This window comes from Chrysemys picta, chromosome 18 (genome assembly GCF_011386835.1).
Source record: "Chrysemys picta bellii isolate R12L10 chromosome 18, ASM1138683v2, whole genome shotgun sequence".
NCBI classification, from domain to species: Eukaryota; Metazoa; Chordata; order Testudines; family Emydidae; genus Chrysemys; species Chrysemys picta.
This window is the reverse complement of record NC_088808.1, coordinates 4,247,624-4,271,553: the sequence shown is the minus strand read 5'-3', so window position 1 is coordinate 4,271,553 and position 23,930 is coordinate 4,247,624. Positions and strand designations below refer to the sequence as shown.

General features: G+C 45.2%; 1 protein-coding gene across 21 annotated transcripts in view; it reads right to left on the bottom strand.

Moving 5' to 3' along the window:
• Window positions 1-479: 479 nt before the first annotated feature.
• ZNF618 (zinc finger protein 618) overlaps window positions 480-23,930 on the bottom strand; it is a 279,775-nt gene continuing 256,324 nt past the window's right edge. For 18 of the 21 annotated variants that reach the window (XM_042843452.2, XM_008173821.4, XM_008173825.4 and 15 more), the window contains 4 exons: window positions 23,536-23,580; window positions 15,782-15,859; window positions 11,827-11,928; window positions 480-10,524 (listed from right to left, as the gene is read on the bottom strand). In XM_042843452.2, the coding sequence (XP_042699386.1) occupies window positions 9,011-10,524; window positions 11,827-11,928; window positions 15,782-15,859; window positions 23,536-23,580 (1,739 nt within the window). In that variant the 3' untranslated portion in view covers window positions 480-9,010. The remainder of the gene's footprint in view (window positions 10,525-11,826; window positions 11,929-15,781; window positions 15,860-23,535; window positions 23,581-23,930) is intronic. The other 3 variants (XM_042843453.2, XM_042843454.2, XM_042843458.2) reach the window with 1 other exon arrangement.

Below are 23,930 nucleotides of genomic sequence, written 5' to 3'. Positions count from 1 at the left end.
AATACAACACTGACATGAAAATCCTCAAGCAACGGATGCTTTCTTACAGTTTGTCTTCTGCCTTGGCATCAACTCTGAAAAGAATGTTGCAGAAATATGTCTCCAAGACACTTCTCCAAATAACTGAACTCTGGCCTGGAGCTCTGAGCTAGTTGGATCCTAAGTGGAATTACTCCTTTTCACACATGGAATATTTCCATTCAGACAGCAACAGACTTGTAGAAACAGCAACATTTAAACAGCTTGATTTTTTTTTAAATAATCCTTTTCATTTGACGTCAGTCTAAGTTTCAAACAGCACTGAATTTATTTAGCTGTAAAAAACAAACAAAAAAAAATCCTAGAAAGAAAAAACCTAGAAGAACTTGAGTTAGCCTCAAGCATTCATATATCACAATGAAAATCAGCAACTCAATCCCGTGCAATATTGCTCTCTATTGAGTCATTCGATCCACACCAACAATACATGAGACTTCAAACAGGTTTTGTTTTGTTTATTAACACAGCAAGTGTGACATTAGATAACCTTTTAAATACAGTACATGGTACAGTGCGGGGCCAACTGCCCGCACATTTCCCCATTATGAAGATAAAGCCAGCGGTGGCGGTTTATAAAAATATTGTGTTGCTACAAAAGTATAAATTAATGCTACTGGTATTAAGAAATATTAAACACATAAAACTTATAAGGATTAAGAAAAATATTCATTAATACCTGTAGAAAACTCTGGCCTAAAAAAGATATTTTTTGTATATTTTCTTTTTTTAAAGATGGCATGAGATTCTTGCACTCGCATGTAGAGAGAGACATGCTGGTGCATCTATGGTATTGCCTAGAACATCTGCATCTACAGAAAAGAAGGTAAATGCACACAAGTTACTGGGTGAGGGGAGATGGGGAGGAAAAGGAGAACTTTGTTAATCATTTTCCTGATGAAACAAGAAGAATTCAGCTCCCAACAGGAGGTTTTGAGAACGTAACATACAAAATGAAGAACTTTTCAGACTGGCTGCATATGAGGATTTCCTGGTGTTTTTGTTGGTCGGAGACGTTCTAGCTACAGGATAGACTGGAATCCTCAGAGTCTGGATGATGTGTATTCCTCCTGCATTTGTGACCTTGGGTATTCACCTGTCATCCATGATCAGTTTTCCTTTTAAAAAATTAAATAAAACTTCCAATGAATGTCAAGGGACTCTGGCAACATCCACAGCTGCCCTAAGATTTTGTTGCTCTTTTCAGAGTACATGCCTCCTTTCACAAGCTGACGGGACCTTCTCCATGGATAACATCATCAAAAATAAAAAATATATACCCTAGCCACACACATTTCAGAGACCACCCCAAGGATCCCCAGAAGACTATTCAAGGCTTATGAGGCTGGAAGGGTCTTTTTAAGGAACTTTGGCTGTACATAGCAAGGGCTTTACGTGCCTCTATCCATCAATTTCATTGCAAAACCTCCCTATTGTTAAGGCTATGCTGCTCATCTGGGTACCAAGACAAATGCCGGCTGCTGTCAGTGACACTAAAATACAGAAAGAAACAATCCTTTCAGTCAGTGGTCGATGTTGGGCACCAACTAGCCATTCATGTGACTGACTGCAGAAGCTACACTAAAAATTTCAAACTCAGCTGCTTACAGATTACTAAACCCTAAAAAGTCTACTGGATACACTGTCCTCTAATGTGAGCAAAACTCTTCTGTCAAGTTATAAAGCAAAGGACTCTAATAGGCGTAGTAAAAAAACAAAAAAAAAAACCCACAACTCCCCCCCCAAAAAATCCAACTGACCAACAAAATTAAACAGGACTCCCCCAAACTTTCATTATAGAAAATTAAATTAGAGGGCAATACACTCTCATTGGTTTACCATATCTGGCCTAGCGTAAGCAAACTATTCCCATGGTATCAAAGGGCCATTCCAACTAGGATCTGTGCTTGTTTTTACATCTGCTCATTTACAATGATTGGCTTAATGAAGTTTCCGTAAGTCTAAAATTCCGTAAGTCTAAAAAGACTTATGATACACAGACATGTCCTAGGTGCTGTACAAGGGAGTACTTATTGCTACTGGGCAACATTTTCAAAATCACCTACGTGATTTAGGAGCCCAAGTCCCATTGAAAATTTTACCTGCAGTGTGTCATTGGGTCTGATGCTTCTAGGGACTCCCAGCTGATACCAAGGACTCAGAACCGCTGTGTGACACAGCTGATGCACAGTGGGAGGTGTAAAACGTTTGATTTAACTCTCAATCTCGCTTGCACTGTTACCTTGAGAGTAAATGAGATGCATCCATTTATTATTTGTACCCTGGTACTCTCAGAATTGGTGCCATCCCGCAAGCCAATCAGCAGCCTGCATTCTAAAGCAGGTGTATATATACACTGTAGAGAAGGAAAAAATCGGTTTAGTCACTTTGTCCATGCACAGGGGCCAGGGCAATACTGTGCCATGCAGTCTGTCCTCCATTGCTCTGCCTGGTCTTGTTTTAAATGATGGGGCTCCAAAACCATTCCCTTGAGAGACTACTCCTAGATTTTATAGATCCCTCTACAATGAGACAGGCTTCCTGAGATCCAGTTTACATTTCCTTTGTTTAATTTCATCCCATTACTCCTAGTTATTCCACATGGAACACACTAAACAACTCCGCCCCTCTCCCACTTGGAGTTCGTACCTCTCAAATACTCACAGACCTCCCTTGGTCTCACTTAGCCAAACTAGATTTAGCTTTTTCTTCGTTATAGGTCAGTCCACCCAGCCCCATTGCTTCCAATTTGTTGGTAACTTTGTGGTGTCCAGAAGTGAACACAGTATTTTAGGTACAGTATAGTGTGTCTTTATTATCATCTCCCGCCTCTGTGTCATGTTGCAATGACAGTTCAGCCATTGTTAGATTCAGGCTACTCTAAAGTATGCTTCAGATTGGCTAAGGCGGTACGAACTCCTCCTTCAACAAAAATACTTCTTCTTACAGAAAACCCTCCCCACTGCTACAGTGTGTGAAAGCACAACATGCGTAGAGCCACTCTAAGGGTGTGGGAACCACAAAATTGTGAGGCACCATATGGAACATTAAGACTCATGAAGGACTCTCTGACATGGCAATTCAGGCCTTGGGCAACATTTTCAGAAGCACCAAAGTCCCATTTTCAAAAGGGATTCAGGGATTTAATTCCAATTGACCTTCCGAGAGACTTATATCCCTAAGTGCCTAAATCCCATTTTCAAAACTGATTAGGTGCCTAAATACCCTTAACAATCTGGCCTTTAGGTACTTTTTAAAATGTTACACCTTGTCTATAAAAGAAAAACTGCATATATTTAGTGAAACTGGCAGAAACCTCTAGTATAGATGCTTAAACCAGTTTAACTCATACTTAAATTGGTTTAGCTTAATTCTGTAATTTACAGACTCAAGCTAAACCAATTTAACACTTGCTTAAATTGGTTGAAATGTCTACATTAGGGATTTTCACCAATTTGTCATAGATTCCAAGGCCAGAAGGGACCATTGTGATCATCTAGTCTGACCTCCTGTATAACCATTCCCCAAAATAATTCCTAGAGCAGATCTTTTAGAAAAGCACCCAATCTTGATTTTAGATGTTTCTCTTCTAGATTGATGAACCCATTATTAAATATTTGTTTCCCAGGTAGGTAAGTCACCCCTTAATCTTCTCTTTGTTTAACTAAAATGCTGTTTTAACTCAATTGATTTAAATTCTATTTAGTTAAACTGTTGCAAATTTTCTCATATGGACAAGTCTTTACTAACATCCGTCACTTCAGCTGAAACCCAACAGAACAACAAGACACTAGACTCATCACATCAGCCAGTCAGCTTGCTCCTAACCATTCAAGAGATAACCTCAGTGGAGTGGAATATTGTTGGACAATGTTCTATTGTTGGAAAAAACGAGAGGAGAAACTGAGATAGAGGAGAGGGTTACAGGTTTAGTGCTGTCCCACGGGCATCTCAACTGCTGCGCACTCACGAAAACAGAACTTTCAGCGTAGAAAAATTCTGCCTTTATTTCCTATTTTTTCAGTTCTCTGCCTTTGTTAAGAAGGATATTTGGACAAGACAAGAGGAACTTTGTTTCTTCAGAGTTCATCTACTCTTGGTGCTTGTTTCCTTCTGTGACAATTCTCTGACATCATACTGGTTTCCACAGCACAGAGGAATATGATGTCAGGTGCAGAATAAGCAGCAGCAGATTAGTTCACACAGAACAGAGATTCCGGTTTCATGCACAGAAGTGTTTAACAATAAGGAATGAAGGAAGCAAAGTGTTTTGCAGTTTCCTAAGCATACATCAGTGGGCCTGTAACTGACAATGCAGAGTGAAACGGCTTCTACAGCAACCGGATGTTCCACTCAGCTTACTGGCCACCAAAGCAGATCTTTGTGGGACTATTCAAAAAGCTAAGGTTGCAGGACACAGAAGTATTCCCCAAAATGTTTCAATGGTTTGCCAATGTCACAATAATGTGGCACAAAAGTTTCTCCCAAACCGATAACCTGGCTTGCTTCCTTAAGCAAGGGGACACAGCATAGGCAGAGGCATAACTTTTTTCCGCACCAAGCAAACACATAAGCTTTGTATGAAGTTTGATGTGCTCCTCATTGGGGGGGTGGGGAGGGCAGGGGCAAATTCCCAACACAGACTGCTCCATCCATGGATGAAAGAGCTTCCAGTTCAAAGGGAATGGAACCACATTGCGCATACAGCATTACCATGAGGCCACACCCTTCCCTACTCTACCACTTCCCATTGTGGGACAGGCCGTGTCTGCTGAGAGAGTGATTCTATGTCCAGCGTGACAACTGAGCCAAACTTAACAATCAGCAATAAATAAATAGAGAACTTGGTAAATCAATGGTAAAGATTTCCTAAATTCAAAACCTTTGCAAATTATCTGCACTGCCTGGAATGAGCTACTACCTGAGCAACTGGGGCCGGGAAGGAGGAGAATCATCAGAAAACCCTTTGCAAATAAAGGAAATCTGTGTGCTGCGGACACCATTCTCTCCTTATAACTGACAAAAGTAAATAAGAAGTGGATAGGGACAGTCGAGGGGCAGCTCATCATAGGCTAGTATCATCCTGTGGGCAGCACAAAGCACTAATGGGTGCTCGCAAGTGAAGTGCCTGGCGCCTGTAACATGTTTATCCTCCTTATTAGAAGCTGTGGACTCTTCCATTCTCTTGGTAGGGAACAGGTAGTTGCTAATTTCATGTAAGCTCATAGATTTTCTAGACGGCTAGGTTTTTCCAGATACCAGGCTGAGTTTATAAATACTGGTGAGGTTCTCACCTATCAGACTCCACTGCAGTCAGAGGTTTGACATCCACAGCAGTAGGGCTGTCACTGTGTTGGAGGCATTCCCAATTTGGATAGGGCTTCTCTCTCTGATCCTTCCGCCAAGAAAGCTCCAAGACTGATTCTCAAATCCGATGTTAACACCAGTCTGCATATTAAGTAGATGCCCAAATGGTTTCAATTCTGTCTCATTCGCTATGGCAGGACTTTGATATACATTCCAGATATACAAGAAAGCAGAACAATCACACTGTCCCCAGGCTAGGACAACTCCTCTCACCTGTCCCACAAAACTACTAACCCTGTCCAATAGCAAACATGGTCTTGATGAAGGTTGGGATTTCGAAGGAAAGGTAGGGGAATTGGATGGCTCATCTCCCACTGAACTGGAATTGAATTTCAATGGGAGTTGTGGGGTCTAACTCCCTTCAGCTCCTTTGAAAGGACTTACTAAGATGTAATGTACTGACTCCAGGAGAATGAACTAAAATCCTGTCAGGTGCATCATGCACACTGTTTGCAAACCCCTGGCAAGCCGCTCCTGCTTTGGGTTCTGAACTCGGTGAAGGTTTATCGTGTAAGCAGCCCTATTTTCTCCCAGTGGTCACTAAAGCATGTCACAAGGGTGTCTCAGTTTTCACAGGCAGGGTTTCTCTCCCTCTTCTTTTTCTCCTTAGTAGCTTGAAATTTCAATTCTGTTTATCAAACTTAAACAGATTTATTATTGTAGGGTTGCTCAAAATGGCTGAGCAGGTAGCACTCATATAGAAGGAAATAAACAGCAAAACCCTTGTTCTGAAGGGGAAAGAAATCCCACAAAGAAATATCTCTGTTTGCAAAGTCCATTGCACGAGAAAATACATTTTTGGGGTGTCTCCTGCTCTTGAGTGTTCTCTTTAAATGGTATTATTCCTGCGGCACTGGAGCTGTGCTTACTAGAAACACTGTTAGAATAAAGACCTCCACAACAACACTCACAATTGCATTTAGAAGATGGATGATTTTGCACTGATGTCATGAGCAGGAAGCCAACACAATCTTCAGCCTATTCAGTCTGCATGAGGTGCTGCTTCCTAGCTGGGAAGGGGCAGAGATCTGTTGGGAAAGATATCTGCAGACCCAGGGCTGTCCTTCGATGTGCTTGGAACAAGCAGGGGTCACTACTGAGAGAACTCTCCCAGCTCTGAGCAATACAGGCCACAGAGAACATCATTCAGTGCCTTTCATAATCTAGGTGTCTGAAGGGGAAGTGTTAGATACTGGGAGTGCAAGTGACTGCAAGCAAACTGCAACCGATGTGTGTTCACATGGGGCGTTAGAACTGGTTCCACTAGGAGACAGATTTATTGGCCAGGACTCTGGTCTTTATCCTCCATTTCTAACAAGTGTCTTGGGATCTTTAATTGTCACCCCAACCAGAGATGGGCAGAAGGAATATTGGCTTAATGTCTGTTCAGTGGATGGTACCTCTAAGTGTGCAGCAGCCTCCTTTGTCCCCAGTAGTACATTGTCAGCATGCAACACATACCCACATCCTGTTCAGGGACTTCAACCCACAACCTTTCAGTTCAGAGTTGATAGTGTTACCAACTGAACTGCTCTAGAGACTCATCTGGGCACATACATCTGAAAAACCGGTCTCTTGTCACCAGTGATTCCAACTAGGGAGCAAAGTGCTTGAAGTGTGAGAGGATGCATCAAGAAGGAATTTACTTAATTTTGCCATTGGGATCCAAATCCCTTTGGTGGAGAATTCAGTTTGTCCAAGAACACCAGATCTAAGAGGTCAGGTGTGACGCCACTCAACTTTGTGTGCAGACATTCAGGATTCATCTACACTGCAAAAAACCTCCAGCAGCAGTGAGTCTCAGAGCCCGGTCAACTGACTCCGGTTCATACCTCTGGACTAAAAATAGTAGTGTAGATGTTCCTGCTTAGACTGGAGCCTGGGCTCGGAGACTCGGCGAGTGGAGGTGGTCTCAGAGTCTGGGCTCCAGCCCGAAGAGGAACATCTACACTGCTATTTTTAGCCCTGTAGCGCAAGCTCTGCGAGCCCAAGTCAGCTGATCCAAGCTCCGAGACTTATTGCACAGAGTGGCTTTTTGCAGTACAGACGTACCGCTAGAGAGCTCGCCTTGTCTGCCGGCAGAAATGACTCATGACACTTGGGTTTTATGACCATCTCCTATAGCAGGTGGGAATGGGCTATATGTCTGAAGAGCCAGTGAACATGAAGTTTTAAGGTCACAGGACCTTACCAGCCAGAATGATTCAGCAATGTAGCAAGTAGTGTAATGCACTATAGGTATTTAAAAGACATTCGTCCTAGCAGAGGAAACCATTCAGAATAACGCGAGAAGGTTACCCTGCACTCAAGTGGGAGCACATACATTCAGAAGCCCATACGCTTATCTTAGCTTCCTTCAAACCCTACATTTTGAAAACTGATGACCTCTGCTCCCCTGATAGATCATACACCTTGGTTTGTTCTTGACCATGTGAAGATTGTTTTGACACGTGTACGGGGAAGGCTTACAAAAATGTTGTATAGCAGAGGTTCTCAAACTGAAGCCTGTGGACCACTGGTGGTCTGTGGATCACTTGCTGGTGGTCCACAGAGACCTGCCCAGTCATACTGGGCTAGCTGTTAAAGTATATTGAAAGACACTAAAAATGCATTACTTTGCTAATGTTACTTCACCATTTAAGTAATTGCAGCAGTTCCCACAGGGATGTTGTTGGTCCTCAATGGGACAGGAGGTATTGACATGATAATCCCTCTGTGAAGATTTGTTCCACTCTATGAACAAGTTTAAGAACCACTGCTATAGAAGATGCACAGGTGAGATGAGCTAGTTTACAGTGGGACTTCAGAAAAAAGTTGATCTTGTAAAAAAATTCTATAAAACATAACAGACACTTTTTGCCATAATAATTTCTCTCACTTCTAAATCAAACTCACAAAGGTAAAATCACTAACTAAAACGTTAAACTCAAAAATGGGAGTGGAGACAGAAGAGTATATATTTTTTTCTTATATTAAAATGCAAAAAAATGTGTTTCCTTAAAGTCTCCCTTCCTGATTTCTAGAGATACTAGTGCTCGTAAAACACAACTGCCTTCATAACACGCAACATATGTTAAGAAGGCTACAAACGAATGCCCTCAAGGTGTACAGTTATTCCTAGGTGCAAAGCCCAGTGGAGAACTGGTCTATTCAATGTTGTTTGATTATCCATGGCAAGGTGGCCCAGGGGACAAGAGGAGAGGTGGGGTGGAGGAGAAATAAAAGAAACTTCAAGTCACTTTAGATCGCAGCTGCCTGAAGATTTTAGAATGTCAGCCTCCCATTGGTGTGCCCATTTGAAAACATTAGAAAGTCTGTCAAGTCCACATGCTAGCTAACGGAACGGAGCACGTTCCTGGCAGAGGGCTGTGTCTGACACGTGCTCGGCTTCCCTCTGAAACTTATTTTTTTATTATATTTTATATATATATATGTGTGTGTGTGTGTGTGTGTATACACACACACATATATATAAAATCATACACACATATATATAAGCACTTGGTTTCCAGGGGCTTTCATAATGAGGTCCACAGTGTTTAGAACTTAAATTCTTTTCTTTGTTTGGAACAGTGTTTTAATTTTTTTTTTTAATTAAAAGACAGTTTTAAAGCATGTTGGACTTCAAAAACATGAGTTTGTTCATGTCTTCTGGACTGAGCAGCCGCCTCCTTTTGATTAAGAGCGCCTGCTCACACATATTTACACATTCACTTCTGGCCCCGACAGCAGGCACTGCTAAGAGCCAAAAGGCCAACTTGGCTAGTTTCGTATGCTTTTGGGTAACACATGACCAGTACTGAAATAGATCAGGGGTGGCCTGGAAGAGGGGTTCTTGCAAATAGTCGTAGACTTCATTTTTCCCAAACTGCTCTTCTTCCTGAGCTGGCGGGGCCTCCCCTGCTGCCCGTGGTTTCTTGGTAGAAGGTTCAAATTCTGGTTCTTCTGCCCAGGACTCTTTCACTTCATTGATCAATTCACAGACTTTGCCAATGATCTCTTCATGCTGGTATGGTGGGACTGGCCGCAGCTTCTGCTGAGGGTCCAAGATCATGGCTACTTTGTGTGCAGAGTGAACTTTGAAGTTCTCCTTCAATGCCTCCAGGAAGAGGTGGCAAAGCTTGCTGACTATGCCAGCGTCATTGGCTTTGGAAGTGAACAGTTTCTCCAGTTTCACGTAGGTGGGCAGTACCAGCTGCAGGGTGGGCCGGCTCTCATTGCTCAGTTCAATCACTGCTTGTTTCACTGGGGCCAAAATGGCCGCCAGGTTGCTGAGAAGATGCTTGTTCAGGTTTTGGATGAGGTTCATCTTCTTGGCTCTGCTGTAGAACTCGCATATCTGCTCATAACGCTCATGGACAAGCAGGAGGGAGTCAGTCACTGAGTTCCAGCAGGGTGGGGGAGACGTCTCCTCCAGAGAGCCAAAGGTCTCCTTTGAGAGGCCCGTGGATCCTGCCAAATCTTCACAGACATTCAGGAGCTCGATGACTTCGTGCATGTTGCGAGCCTGTAGTGTTCGCTTACTCAACACGCTCTGCACGACTGAGTTCAAGGCACAGGCCGAACAACGCAAGCACATGCCTGCCTTGGAGAACGCAGAGGAGTTCACTTTGCAGTCTGTGACGTACACTGTCCTGATTTCCGACATCACAAACTCAGACATCACGTTCTGCACCCAGTGGTGGATAAAATCACCATTATCTCGGATGTCCACACCCTTAATTCCCAGGACATAACTCTTGATGTGGTTGCCTTCAACCTGATAAGCTGTCAGGATGTAGCAGGAATCAGGGCCAACGCTCTGAGAGTGGCAAGTGACACCTATGCCTAGGCAGGCATTGCTGCCCAGGGCGCAGGTGACTTTCACTTTCACTTGGTTGTACATCCGAGGCAAATGCTTCAGCGCCAGTGTGTTGAAGTTGCCAAGGATTTCTGTGACAGAGAAAGCACCGTAGCGAGCACCACTATCCACCAAGGTCTGGGCCAGCTTGATGAATTCCTTCCCGCTCACCACACTCAAAGCTCCGAGGTCGGTGCACATCACTCGCAGCAGCCTTTCAGCAATGTTCTGCCGCTCCTTCTCCGGGATTGCACTGTTTGCTACTGAACCACTTGCAGATGCTGCAGAAAAACAGAAAGGAACTTGTCAGGATCATTCCTTCTACTCAAGGAACAGGAACAACAAGGCCAGAATTTCTCCTCTGCACTTGCCCAGAGTATGGCAGATACAGATCTATTCCTGAACCTAGGATATCCAGTGGGCCTCTATACCAAAGTGCTTCTAGATTCAGGCTGATCCAATGATGGACTTTTTCTCTTGCTTATAGCAGAGAGGAGCTTATCAGTATGTTTTCCCTGATTCAGTAACAGAAGCACAGCAAAAGTGGATTAGGCAGGATTCATCTGTCCTCATGGCCTTGGGCAGCTGCCCTCTGTCCCTCCCCAGAGACCTCTCTGTGGCACTGATCTAGGAGTTGTCTAATTAAGTTATAATCAAGGATGGTCCTGGTTTACAGGGTTAGCCGTTAGATCTTCGATTCACCTGATATGCTTAGTGTGCTAGGTTGGCCTTTCCATTCTTCTTCTATTTAGAATTCAGGACTCACATTAGCATCACATTATTTTAATAAGAGCTGCATCTACCTCAGTTTTGTCTGTACAAGAAGTCTGCCTTTTTTGGTCAAATGTACAGGCCTGAACACCAGTGTAGTTTAAGATTTTCTTTCTCCTTCCCCAGCTCTAGTCTAGTTTTTGTGACAGCTGCTGGGCTTTATTGTTGTGTCTGCCATTTTTGGACACACCACAGTACACAAAATATTAGGGTTTTAATGCATCTTGTTTCCGCAGGGAAGCTCGGCTGAGGTATTCTATCACTGCTGCTTTTATTTTTTTTAAAAATACCCCCATTTCCCACACGGTTTGTGACTGAAACACAAGATCATGTGACTTGCCCAAGGTCCGGTAGCGAATCAGTGGTTGAGCTAGAACCTTGTTGGCTGCCAGTAACTCTCTGGTGATGCCTAGGGCAATGATCTCTTTCCCTACAGCAAGGAAATCCAGACTCAGGCCAGAAGTTACGACTCCCAGCAAGGCTAGTCTTGTTAATGAGTTCGGAGACAGGAGCTCTCTCTCAGCTTTTTTCCTACCATGACTACATTTCCATCACTTCTCCTGGAGTTTCCAGATATCCTCTACCCACATTTCAAAGGCGCTTTAGTGCGAATGAGTACAATAGTTTATAGGGTGCTAATGGCACCTGAGATCTGGTGTGACTAGCTGAGAAAAAATACATGAGAAAAGTACTCCCGACAGGTGCGGGACATGGGCTTCGACCTGCCTGAACCACTGCTGTGACCCCACCAGGTACAGAGCCATTGATCCAAGGCCTACAGGGAAATGTAATGAGAAAACATGGCTACATACTATTATTGGCATTGTTTCTTTGGAGCTGTGGTTTCCACTTTTCTTCCACAACAGTCAGAGGTGATCTGGGTTGGTTAGAGGCAATATTGTTCTCATTGTCAGCTGTGGGGCATAAACAAGAAGGAGTTAATCAGAGGCGTAAGAGGAGCATTTCCTCACGATATTAAGGGAGACATACACACACACACACAGCTGGCCATGTGCCAGGATGGATTGTGGGGCTACGAGAAATGCCGACTCTCCAGAAGACAGCAGGATAAAGAGAGCTGAACAGAAAAGGGGAAAATCTCCATTTACTACTTAACATTTACTTTTGTTTTCCTTAATTAGTATGACACCAATTTATTATATTTTCTGTTGCATTTAATATATATATTACCCACAGTAGAGAACAATATTATCATAAGGCTTGAAAACAACCAATCCTCATGTAATTTCCACTTGGGTTTCCCAGCTCCTGTAGCCCCCGTCTGAGTCCCTACCAAAAGGATTACAGCTAAGATGGCTGCCACGGTGCTCTGACCCCAATCCCAGTGTAACACCATGCCGCTGGGTGGGTCATCAGCAGTGGGGAGCTAACCTGGGACCTCTGGATATTAATGCATGGGCTACTGCATGAGCGAAAAGAGCCTCACGTGACTGTGTAGCCGGCTGGCTCATCAATCTCTAGGTGGGTTAGCCAACATGAGAGGGGCACAGAAGACATACCAAGGAGGCATGACCTACAGCAGTATGCTTGGAGTCAGGGACTGAAAGAACTAAAAACCTCTGCTGTGGCCAATAGAGAGGCTTCTGCATGGGTTGATCTGGACAAGCAGTCCACTGGACCAATCACAAGCCTGCAGTGAGCTAATGGGAGAAGGAGCAGCCTGACAGAAAAAGAGAGTTATGAGTTTGGAAGCTGGGAGAGAGGCACCTTGTTTGGGTGCTGCATTGGCAACACACTGGACCAACATCCCACGGGAACTCATCTAAAGGCGATACAGGAAATGGTTGAACATGGAACCAGAACACAACCTGGCTAATTAAGCTGCTATTCTGCAGCAGAAGATCAAGTATAACAGGGTAGGGATTTGGTGTGGGCATGTCATGGGTCCCTCGACATGTCTGAGGTGTGTCCAGAATGGACTGTCCAGCGTTTGGAGGGCCCAGTGCCATGCTCCAAGACAGCAATCAGCTGGGGGAAAGGCTACTAGTATGTCAGGTCTCTAGAGGGGGTTGGCGAGAAAGAAGAAGCAGGCGTCCCCACATGATAAACTAGGAATCAGAAATGACTGGTTCTTCCCAAAGTTTGTCTATTCTAACTGCTCCATAGGAAACATCAGAAATGGCATTAACTCTGCATATGTACTGGTAGGTTAATGAGACATGCCTCATGTCTGCTATTAACTTTGTTCCATTAAGGCCCGTTCACATGTCAGCCTTCTTCTGGTCTTGGCAGGGGAAAAACTGTATTTCCTTTATCTATTTCATAATAGTAGGGGATTTATTATGTGCAATTATCCGTTGGCGTTCAATGCGGAGTTAATAAGATTTGTGCATTTCAGTTTCATCCTCCTTATCAGTCAGGTTGTGAACTATATAGATCATGGTTCTTTAATTTCTCTTCATGCCTCCAATCCTTTAATCCAGGTTCAGCCTAGTTGTCCTTTTTATTTTTTAGCACTAGATTGCAGAAAAGGCATTATATGGTAGCACTCGACCTGAACAAAGTACCCTAAAGGGAGTGAAAGCTGGATATTGTACTGTGTAATTACAGAACAAATTCCTTTGCCTTGTATTCTGCCCTTCTAGTTCTGCATCTCAGCCTCCAATTTACATTCTAATCACTTCTTCCCATTGTGTAGCTATAATCTTCCCTAATTACCCTTTTAGCCTCCAGAATCACTGAAGTGCCAACAAGCCCCTGCTCTCACTCCTCAGGGCTAGCAGCATGTTCCTGGACTTCAGTCACTTACGGAGGAGGGACCAATGGACTCCTCATTTGGAGTGGAAAGAGATTAGACATTTACTACAAATGTTATGAAAGTTAAACTGGATTTCTGCATGGCTACAAATGCATTCAATGTGCAGTTATACCAGATCCCACATGCCTCAGGACAATACGCTACTACTAGGGGCACAGTTATACTGTACTCGACAATCCACAGTTACGCCAGATTCCTCAGTCCAGCTGGGGAAGGGATACAAGCCGTGTTGTGTGTCACTGATTATGCAATTAATTCATTCAACAGGATGCCGGAGAGTCCCTGCCACTGAGAACGCAGGGGTGCAGTACAAACACTCATCTGCAACTGCCTTTATTTCTCAGTTATGCAGCGCTCCACACTGGATGCGCAACTACGGGGTCTCTCTCAGTAACTGTGGTCATTATCTTGTTTCAACCATTGCTCTGGTTGGTTACCACCTTCAGAATCTGACATCCCAATAAATAAAGCTGCCTTTAGCAATGGCACCCTCCTTGCCTTGCCCCCCACTTAAACCCAGATAATAAATACAAAGTAATTCATACCAAGCCATTATTACTCTTAGTGGGAAATGGGAGGGAAGACGAACTCTCCCTCGGGGGGGAGAGGGGGGGAGAGCTAATGTACCATGATGCGATAGGCACCACATGAAGATCCAAGATAGGCAGAAAGGAGGTGCAAGGGACAGGCGTCAGACGAGGGTTAAGTTAGGTGATGGGCAGGGAGGGTATTATGTTTTCTGTGGACATGGGGATGGGACATTCTGAGGACTGTGGCCAATCAGATGACTGTGATTTATAAGAATCTAGAGAGCTGGGTGAGGTGACAGAGGGCACAGCTCAGTAGGAATAAAAATCACGTAAGGGAGCTTCCTGTTAACACAACTGTATCCTAAGCTAATAACGCACACGCCGCAGAACATACAGAAACGAGGCCTGTGAGTTTATTAGCGCAGAACATGTGATGGAGTGAAGAGGAAGAGTCTGCAGATGATCATTTTTCTGAAACACTTACTCACATTTGGCCTTCAAACTGACATTCCTCCCTCACTGCACATGTCCCTGCCTGCCCCCCTTCTCTCCTTATCCCTTCCCAACCCATCTATCAGTCAGGGATTCTCCCCAGAGTCGTGGCAATCGCTCTGTGTTTACACTGTGTTCCAAGTGCAAGGAGAGATGGAGATTCTCCCAGTGCAAACACACAAGGTAAATACTAGAGCTGGTCGAAAAACGTAGAAAGGCTTTTCTGTTGGAGAATGCAGTTTCAAAGGTGGAACACTTCGCGAAAGCGTGTCAATTTCACCCAAGTTTAGTTTTTTGGGGGGAAAATTTGGACAATGTCAAAATGTCCCTTTTTGATTTTTTCAAACAGTTCGATTGACCCCAAACGGATTTTTTCCTAGAATTGTCTTTCATGGAGAATGTAGAAATTTCACGGTTTGTTTCTATAGGAATGAAGTTAAACGTGGAAATCGTGAAAGCCTTCGTGAAATGGACTTTCCATCCCCCACAGAGCTCTAGTCAATACAAACATGTGACAGGATCTGTGGGACAAGAGCCGTCTCTCAGTTTTAGGATAACTGCCTCGAGGGGACAAGGGATTTCATCTGCCCATGAAATTTTGACCCCAATAGGAGAAGTGACTGATTAGTACCTGGATATTGTAGGGCTAAATGAGACAGGAGCGATTTAATTTGATATGCTCTGCACAAATGCCATGCATGCTTTCAATCTTCCTTTGAAAAGTGACCTCAGATACAAACACAACCAGACATCGGAGAGCCCGGCACTCCTGTAGCCACTGCCTTGTGCTCCCTGGTCTCTAGGTTTTTTTCTGCAGATAAGAGGTAGAATTACTGGCACTCTGGAAAGTGTAAACACAGGAAGCTCTATGGACACACAACTGGGTCAGTGTGAGGAATCAGTGCAGAATTTAATTCTCTGCTTTATCTGAAGTCTTTAAAAATAAATCAGAAGTGCCTGGCTTACCTGCATGGGACTGCATGTGCTCCAGCAGATTGTTATAAAACTGAAACTGGATTCCACAAGCTCCACAGGTGTAAGGTTCTGTGTGGGAGAGATCAGGTCAGAAGAGTCACACGGAGCGTGCGGAGAAATAGCACATATGCACATTTCATAATGGAACTCTACGGTGCCTGAGAGCCCAAGCCAGCAAACCATTCGTCAGAAGAGCTGCTCACTTGACAGTGATTACGCATGTGAATAAGGGTTTGCAGAATTGAGCCCATAGTTAGGTAATAGGCCCTGATTCAGGATAGCACTTAAGCATGTGACTTCCTGAATTACGGTCTTAGGCTCTAAATCTGCACACACTGATGCCTGTGCTTAACTTTACTCCCGTGAGAAGTCCCCTAGGAGTCAGCGGGACTACTACTGAAGTTAAGCGTATGCGAAATGTCTGCAAGATTGGGGCTTTAGTACGGGTACACATTGACAAAATACCCAGTTCCGTAACCTACCGCTTCTGGAGACTTGGTCTCTTTTTAGTTCCTTTCTAGTCTTTTTTGTCTTTCACTGAATTTAATTTTAGAAGCAGTTCTGTCATTTCCAGCCTCTGCCTCCTTTCCTGAGCAAGACGAGGCCAGAGGGAAAGGCAGAGCTCTGAGGGGGTGGAGCTCTGAGCTTGGCACCCCCAGCAGGGCATCAGGCTGTGAGAAATCCTGCTACCCAGAAGCTGGCACAAGTAGGAGTGTTGTGTGGGCAAGCAGCTTTCTGGCCACCAGTCAAGCTCAGACCAAGGTGGGCTGGTTGCCCTGGGCAGTGGCACAGCAGCACTGGGCGGCTAGGGTGGACTGAGGGTCTGAGCAGGAGTGCAGCAAAGCAAACGGAGCTGCGCCAGGGGCCTGAGCAGAGCATCACAGCTAATCCGCCAGTCAGAGCAGAGAGATGGAAATGCTGTTAAAACTATGTCTTTAGTCAGTAGGAATGTGTGTACAGACTCACACTTGGACCACTAATGAGCTGAATGCTAGTTTAGTTCCAATCTGACAAGGAGAAGTAAATTGAAAACTTAATTTTTTACTGAGTTGACATACAAGTATATTTGCCGTTGCTTAGTTTTAATAATAGTATTAGTCGTCGTGCACTGATCACAAGATGTGCTATCAGGACACCATGTATAGCAATGTTGTCAGTGTGCAATTTAATTCTGCATCTTCATCTATGCCAGCACATCTGCACCATTAGTCTGTGGCGTTACACTTCACAACAGTAGTTTGGATACAGAATGTATACTCTGCATATAAATGACTCTTATGGACTCTCTCGGGCATACACAGAGTAATACTCAGTGCTAAAATATACTACCAATGTTTATCTACATATGTAGGGAAAAATATGATCTTACATTCTATTCCTGAGAAATACCATAGCAAATCACATATGCACAAAGGAATTAGCAAGCATCTCAAAAGGTCCAGAACACTCACTTTCCAGGCATAACTAACTTGGCTACAACCCTGCAGTCGTCCCTCTCAGATAGTGAAGAACAGAAACTAGAACAGAGCTGCATACGGTGGGAGGGGGAAAACCAACAAGGCCCCCTGCACAGAAACCTAGGAAGCTGAGGCATCGGAAAACAACCGTAGGGATTAAACACACACCAGCGAAACAACAGACAGAAGCTATACGAGCATCTGTCCAATTGAAATGAGGGGAACACTGAGGCTGTTTCAGCTCAGCCCTTCATTTAATTTGACATCATTCCCTTTATGCTCCCGCCACATTCTCATGATGGTGTGGAAGTTTGGAAATATAATAACTAAATCAAAATAGTTGTTAGGGGAAAGCAGGAGGCTTTGGCAACTGAACACAAGGCACTTAAGGGTTTTGGCACTTGAGGTGGAGTGGGAAGCTGTTTGGGAATGTGGGGCAGACATACAGACTGGAAGTTTCTAGTAAAATGATCAGCAGTGAAATAGTTAACAATGGCAACTAGTAAACTATCACTAGGTTTCAGAGTCAATATGATTAACATGAATGGGGCAATTCACAACGCTCAGAGTCTGTTTCAGGCTGCCGACTGACTCAGGAAGACAGCACTGCATTAATTTCTCTTTGGTTCATATTTTGAAAGTTTTCTTCACTTTTAAAAAAGTATTATAAAATTTAAAAAGTTGAAATTCTGCTGCTCAATTCTGTATCAAGGGGTAAATTCTGTGGCAAGTTCTGCAGAATTCTATAGGATCCTGAACATAAACACTCAAAAAAACCATCCCTCTCCCCTACCCCAAACTCAGAGATACAGGACATCTTTCTGGGAAGTACAGCAAAATAAAAGAGCATAAATCAATTACACTAAATCCAGTACCCTGAAGCTGCATGCTTCTCTTCTTCATTATTTCCTTCAATTCTTTATCCTCTTCATCTCTCCTTCCAAACTCATCTCATCCCACTGGACTCCACACCTATTTTCTTTTTTCCCTGTCATTTCTCTTTTTAAATTCTCAAATTTTCTATTTTTAAAAAGCATCTTCTTTCTCCCAGTTATCCCTTCCCTTTGTTGTCTACCCATTTCTCTTGAACTCTGTTTCTTTGCTAGTCTCTCTCCACTCCCCACCCTTCATGCTGTCCTTTGGATTACAAGTGCTGTCCAGCTATCTCTCAATTCCTCACCTCCCCATCAGAGGAGATTGTTTCACCATCCCTGCTGGGAATGGCCCACCTCCGGGTATCATTCTTGACTCCTCTCCCGTTGATCTCCTCCCAAACATCTCTGAAGTCTTTCCTTTCTGCCCTGCTACAGAAGTGTCATGCCCTGGACTCTTGCCTAGGCTAGTGAAACCTCTGTGACCTACCTGACACTTGCCTTACACCCCTCCAGACTACCCAAAATGTCCCCGTCATGGTCACAGTGCTAGGTGAACCTCTTGTTTCCTCCTCTCTGTCCCCTCCAAATGCACCCCCTCAAGTACCAGGCTTTGTGCCTTTACCTCTCCTGGGCGGGAATTTTGTGATTCTCCCACTCCTAGACTGGGCCCTGGGCTACAATACCCTGTATAGCAACCGTTCTTTTCCCAGCAGATCTGTTTGCGTTAGAGTGCCTGGGCGTATTCCCTTCCGGAGTCTGAGAGCGGTGTTGACAGCCTTCTGAAACCAGAGGATTCCTTATTTTGCACTTGGAACAAAGCAATTAGAAAAGAAGGATTTGAAAACAGTCAGCAGTCTGCACACATTTCTATCTTGCCTATAGGCGTAATGTCCACTTCTTCAGACACGCCTACTTGGTCCCTGAATCTCAATTTTGTTCCCCTGAATAATACACTCCTCTCGAGGATGTTCTTTTTTCAATTTGCCACAGTTCTTGAGCCTTATGCTGAGTCATTCTTTTTCTGAACAGCCCCCTATAATACAATACTCAGAAGTTATTACAGAGCAGCTCCAAATATGTCACACATCTCCCCGCATCGAAGCTGAATGGTGCCAGCATCTGCTATCGCCCCCTTTGACCAAACTGGATGGGTACTGTGACAGACCCAGACCAGTGGGGTACAGGAGTCTGGTAGAGGGTAAATATACTGGTCACTGGATGAGTAGTTTTCTGTTCCCTGAGTGACCGGAACAGGGGCTGCACTAGAGTAATCAGGAACCTGCTAGAACCAGTTAAGGCAGGCAGGCTAATTAGGACACCTGGAGCCAATTAAGAAGAAGCTGCTAGAATCAATTAAGGCAGGCTAATCAGGGCACCTGGGTTTTAAAAGGAGCTCAGTTCAGTTTGTGGTGCGAGTGTGAGGAGCTGGGAGCAAGAGGCACAAGGAGCTGAGAGTGAGAGGATGTGCTGCTGGAGGACTGAGGAGCACAAGCATTATCAGACACCAGGAGGAAGATCCTGTGGTGAGAATAAGGAAGGTGTCTGGAGGAGGCCATGGGGAAGTAGCCCAGGGAGTTGTAGCTGTCATGCAGCTGTTACAGGAGGCACTATAGACAGCTGCAGTCCACAGGGCCCTGGGCTGGAACCCGGAGTAGAGGGTGGGCCCGCGTTCCCCCCAAACCTCCCAATTGACCTGGACTGTGGGTTCTTCCAGAGGGGAAGGTCTCTGGGCTGTTCCCCAACCCACATGGTGAATCTCTGAGGCAAGAAAATCTGCCAATAAGCGCAGGACCTGCCAAGATAGAGGAGGAACTTTGTCACAGTACGTATGGGAAGATTTCACATGCCCTCACATGCCCCCATTACCACAGAACTTCTGGGTTGAAGCTGGGACCTGACCCTACCACTTTTTCCTCTGATTGTCTGCTGGGGCATCAGGCAGGCAGTAAGCCCTTATCCCCTACAGTGCCAGCCACCATGGCTTTACTCTAGGGTTTCTAGGCAGCACCCCTGTGATCAAGACAGGCCTGGTCCCCCCGCAAAGCTGGTGTTAACCAAGCAGTAACTCCTGGGCTCTGGTTCCCCATTGTCAGGTGGGGCCCCCCAGCTCTGGCATGCCTTCTCAGGGTGTCGGTCCCCCATGCTAGGCTACGTGGGTATGAGGAAACCATTTCCCTTTTGAGTGAAAATCCTTGGTTCTCTCTCCAGAGACCAGTTCCTCGCTCTACCCCATCTCCAGGATGGTTGCACATCAGGCTCTACTGTGGAGACATCCCAGTTTCCACGATAAGGGGCGGCAGAGGACTTGCTTTCCTAGCCATTCCAGGTGGCCTCAGAGTCCTTGCACCGAAGCCAGCTTGGTTCACACACTGTGTGGGGAATAGGGCAGAATTCTCCCCTCCACCAACCCAAGCCCATGTGCATTCTCACAGACACCTGGGAGGGCTTCTAAGCTTCCCATCTCTGTTCCCTGGCCGGGGTGGGGGAGGGAAGAGCCCCTCATTCTCCCAACTACTCGTTTCCATTTACAAAGGCAGCCTGCAGCTCCTGTGAGTGAGCCGAGCCGTTTGTCTCCATCTGCCCCTGAGCTTGACCACGTAGCCGAGCTGGACTGTGGCTTAAACTTGCATCGTATGCTCCAGAGGAGTCGGCTGTGTAACTCCCTCCCTCCCGAGGGGGAGTCATACAGTTACTCCACAGCTTTGAGATGCAGGATGCCCCTCTGGAGCCATGGTCCTCCTGAGTGGACGTGTGAAGCAGCCGTTTTCTTGGCCGACACACGGGGACCCTCCAGAGCTAAAAAGCATGAACTGCTACTGCACCAGCTAATGTGACCACTCGGATCCTCTGTGGATCAGCAGGGACGAGAACTTGTCACCTACACTAACTATACTAGTGGTTAGAGACTGGGCAATTCCAGGCCATGTGACCCAGTCTGTTACAGACATGGCACCGCTTCTTCCCACTTGCCCGGGGGCCCCTCGCAGGCGTCCTTTCCCTCGCTGCACTAAGTCCTCTTCCCTGAGTGGCTTTACCTGTTCCCCGTATCTGGGGAACACCCACTCTGGGGTCCCATGTATGGGCCATTTCCCCTTGTGTTTCCTCTGCTAACTAGACCTGATACCCACATACTCATCAGCCAGTTGCCCTGCGGCATGGAGGTCTCTTGGCTACTTATCCACTAACCACATCTTAAGGAAATGTGAACACAAATCCTGACACTGTTACAAACCCCAAGCTTTGCTCCATTTGCCTAGGTAAACTCCCGGCTGCATCACCACCTCCATATAAATCAACCCCTTAATCATTTAACCCCCTTAAAATCTTTTCCTATCAGCCTCTGGAGTCAGTTCAGATTGAAATTGTTCATAATCCTCAGTCTGTCCCATCCATTTGGCTGCTGGTCTCTGGCTCTCGCCCGGCCTGTGAAGGGATTAGAAAATACAGCCAATCTGCAGGGGGACGGATCACAAGCCTTTGCAAAGCAGTGAGGTAGGCATCAACATTCGCCCCTTACCCTGCCTGAAACTGGGGGAAACAATTTAGCATCTTTGCTCCCTGTGGAATCAAAATCACCTCTCACTGCGCTGACCTTCTGATTCCTCCCCCTGCTTCGCTTCTCCATACACCTCTAATACCAACTCCCCACCTCACCTTCCTGGGTCCAGCTCTGTCCTGTCTACCAATCATTCCTCCCCTCTTGCTATTCCTCCGCCGGGGCCATGTTCTCACCAACCCCACTCATCTTCATGCTCCCTTTGGGTCCTTCAAATACTGCCTCGCACATTGCCCCTTAGGCCTGCAATGACCTCGCTGGCCCTGCTACTCGTGCGAAAGTCTTCTCCTTCAAATCTCTCCGTTCCCCACTCCTGTGCTACTTACTCATTTAGAATAAAATAAGGATGAGTTTGAGAGATCGGTTCACCAGACCACACCACCTCTCAATGCACTGCCCTTCTCTCCCCAGCCTTATAGCCAGAATTCACATTGGCAACTCACTACAAGAGCTGCCTCAGCTGATGGCCAGGAAGCAGCCTGCATTAGCCTAAAATGATCCTCGGTGCTCATCTTCCACCTGTGTGACTGGGAGTGAGAGAGAGAGTGAAACAGAGAGAATGTCCCGTGGCTCTTAGGGAAACGTTACCACAACAAATGTCCAGCCCTAGCAAGCTGCCTGCACATTCAAATATAGCTCAGCTGCTTAAAGCTTTTAAAATGAAAACCAGTTTTTGCCGACTAATAGACCCTCCAAAATCAGAGAGGCTTTGTAGGTCCCAAAGACAGGCTCAGCTAAATAGTAGCCCAATTGCTTCCTATCTGCTACTCCACATAATCCCAACGAGATATGGATGATGGATCACCATAGGACAACACAATCCTCTCAAGGGTCAACCCTCTATTTCGTATCAGAGGGGTAGCCGTGTTAGTCTGAATCTGTAAAAAGCAACAGAGGGTCCTGTGGCACCTTTGAGACTAACAGAAGTACTGGGAGCATAAGCTTTCGTGGGTAAGAAAAGAAGTGAGGTTCTTACCCACGAAAGCTTATGCTCCCAGTACTTCTGTTAGTCTCAAAGGTGCCACAGGACCCTCTGTCCCTCTATTTCGTTCTCTCTCTGGTTGCAGAGTTCAGATCAAGTGGAAACAATGAGACAAACTGTGTTTTGAAGGACTGTAGGTCTAAACTCTGGCCATGTAAAAATGCCAGGTCTTTTGTTTTACTTATCTGCAACTGAACCAGAGCATTCCAGACAAGCAGAGAGACCAGGCAGGCTCCTTAGCCACCAACGCCTTAAAATTCGGGCATGCTTGGACAAGTGCATGCTAAAATCTAAGGAAAAGATTGTGTGTGCACATGGGGTGCAGGAATGACTGAATGTACCTTAATCATGCATGTGGATGAAATGCTGGTGTCTTTTCTGGAATATACGGCTTCACCACTCCTAAGAGTCAAGGTTAAAAACTGAGCAACCCAAATCCCTGTATATTAAATACTGACCCATTACCAAAGAGTCGGCCAGTGGCACAATGCCCATTCTTACATCACTAAGAGCTCAACGTGCCGAGCCATTAAGAGACGTTTTCCGGTATATCCATGTAACTCAAAAATGGGTTCATTTTTAAACTTCAAGCCTTGGTCTATTAGAACATGTGTTTTTTTCCGTGTTTGATAAAACCTGACACTCAAAGGTTGGAAGTGATCCAAAACGACACAGCAGCCACTGACTGTCCCCTCACGACACTGGTTCGTGTCTATCTCATGTAAACCCTTAAGAGCCACAGACAGAAGTGATGCTTTTTATATTTTGGCTCACAGACCAGTAATAAAAAACAATTATTCATGAAAAATGCTAACAGGACAGGACAACCACCAAGGCTGGGTGGAGACAGCACCACAAACATCCATCACACTTACTTTGTAAAAGCGGGAAAGGATTTGAAATCAGGGGACTTGCGGTTTCTGCAAAAAAGAAAGAGATTTAAACATTGAGACTGGCAGAGACCTTGTTGCATCCTCTTCAGTTCCTTTATCCTTACTCCTACACCACACCTCCAGAGTCAGGAAATTATTACCTGTACAGCGCTGTGTTTTGTCTCAGGACTGAGGAGCTGGTTCTTTCAAAGTCTGAGGAATTCCTATTTTGAAATGTTCGCAGTTTTTGAAGATACACTGTAATGCTAGCTATACAGTAATGGGACTAGACAACAGTGGTCAGTGCCAGCCCCAGAAAACCTGGGGCCCCTTACAAGTCCTTTTGACTGGGAGACCCTGGCTGCAAACCCCAAGATTCAGTGTGCATCTTCCTCCAA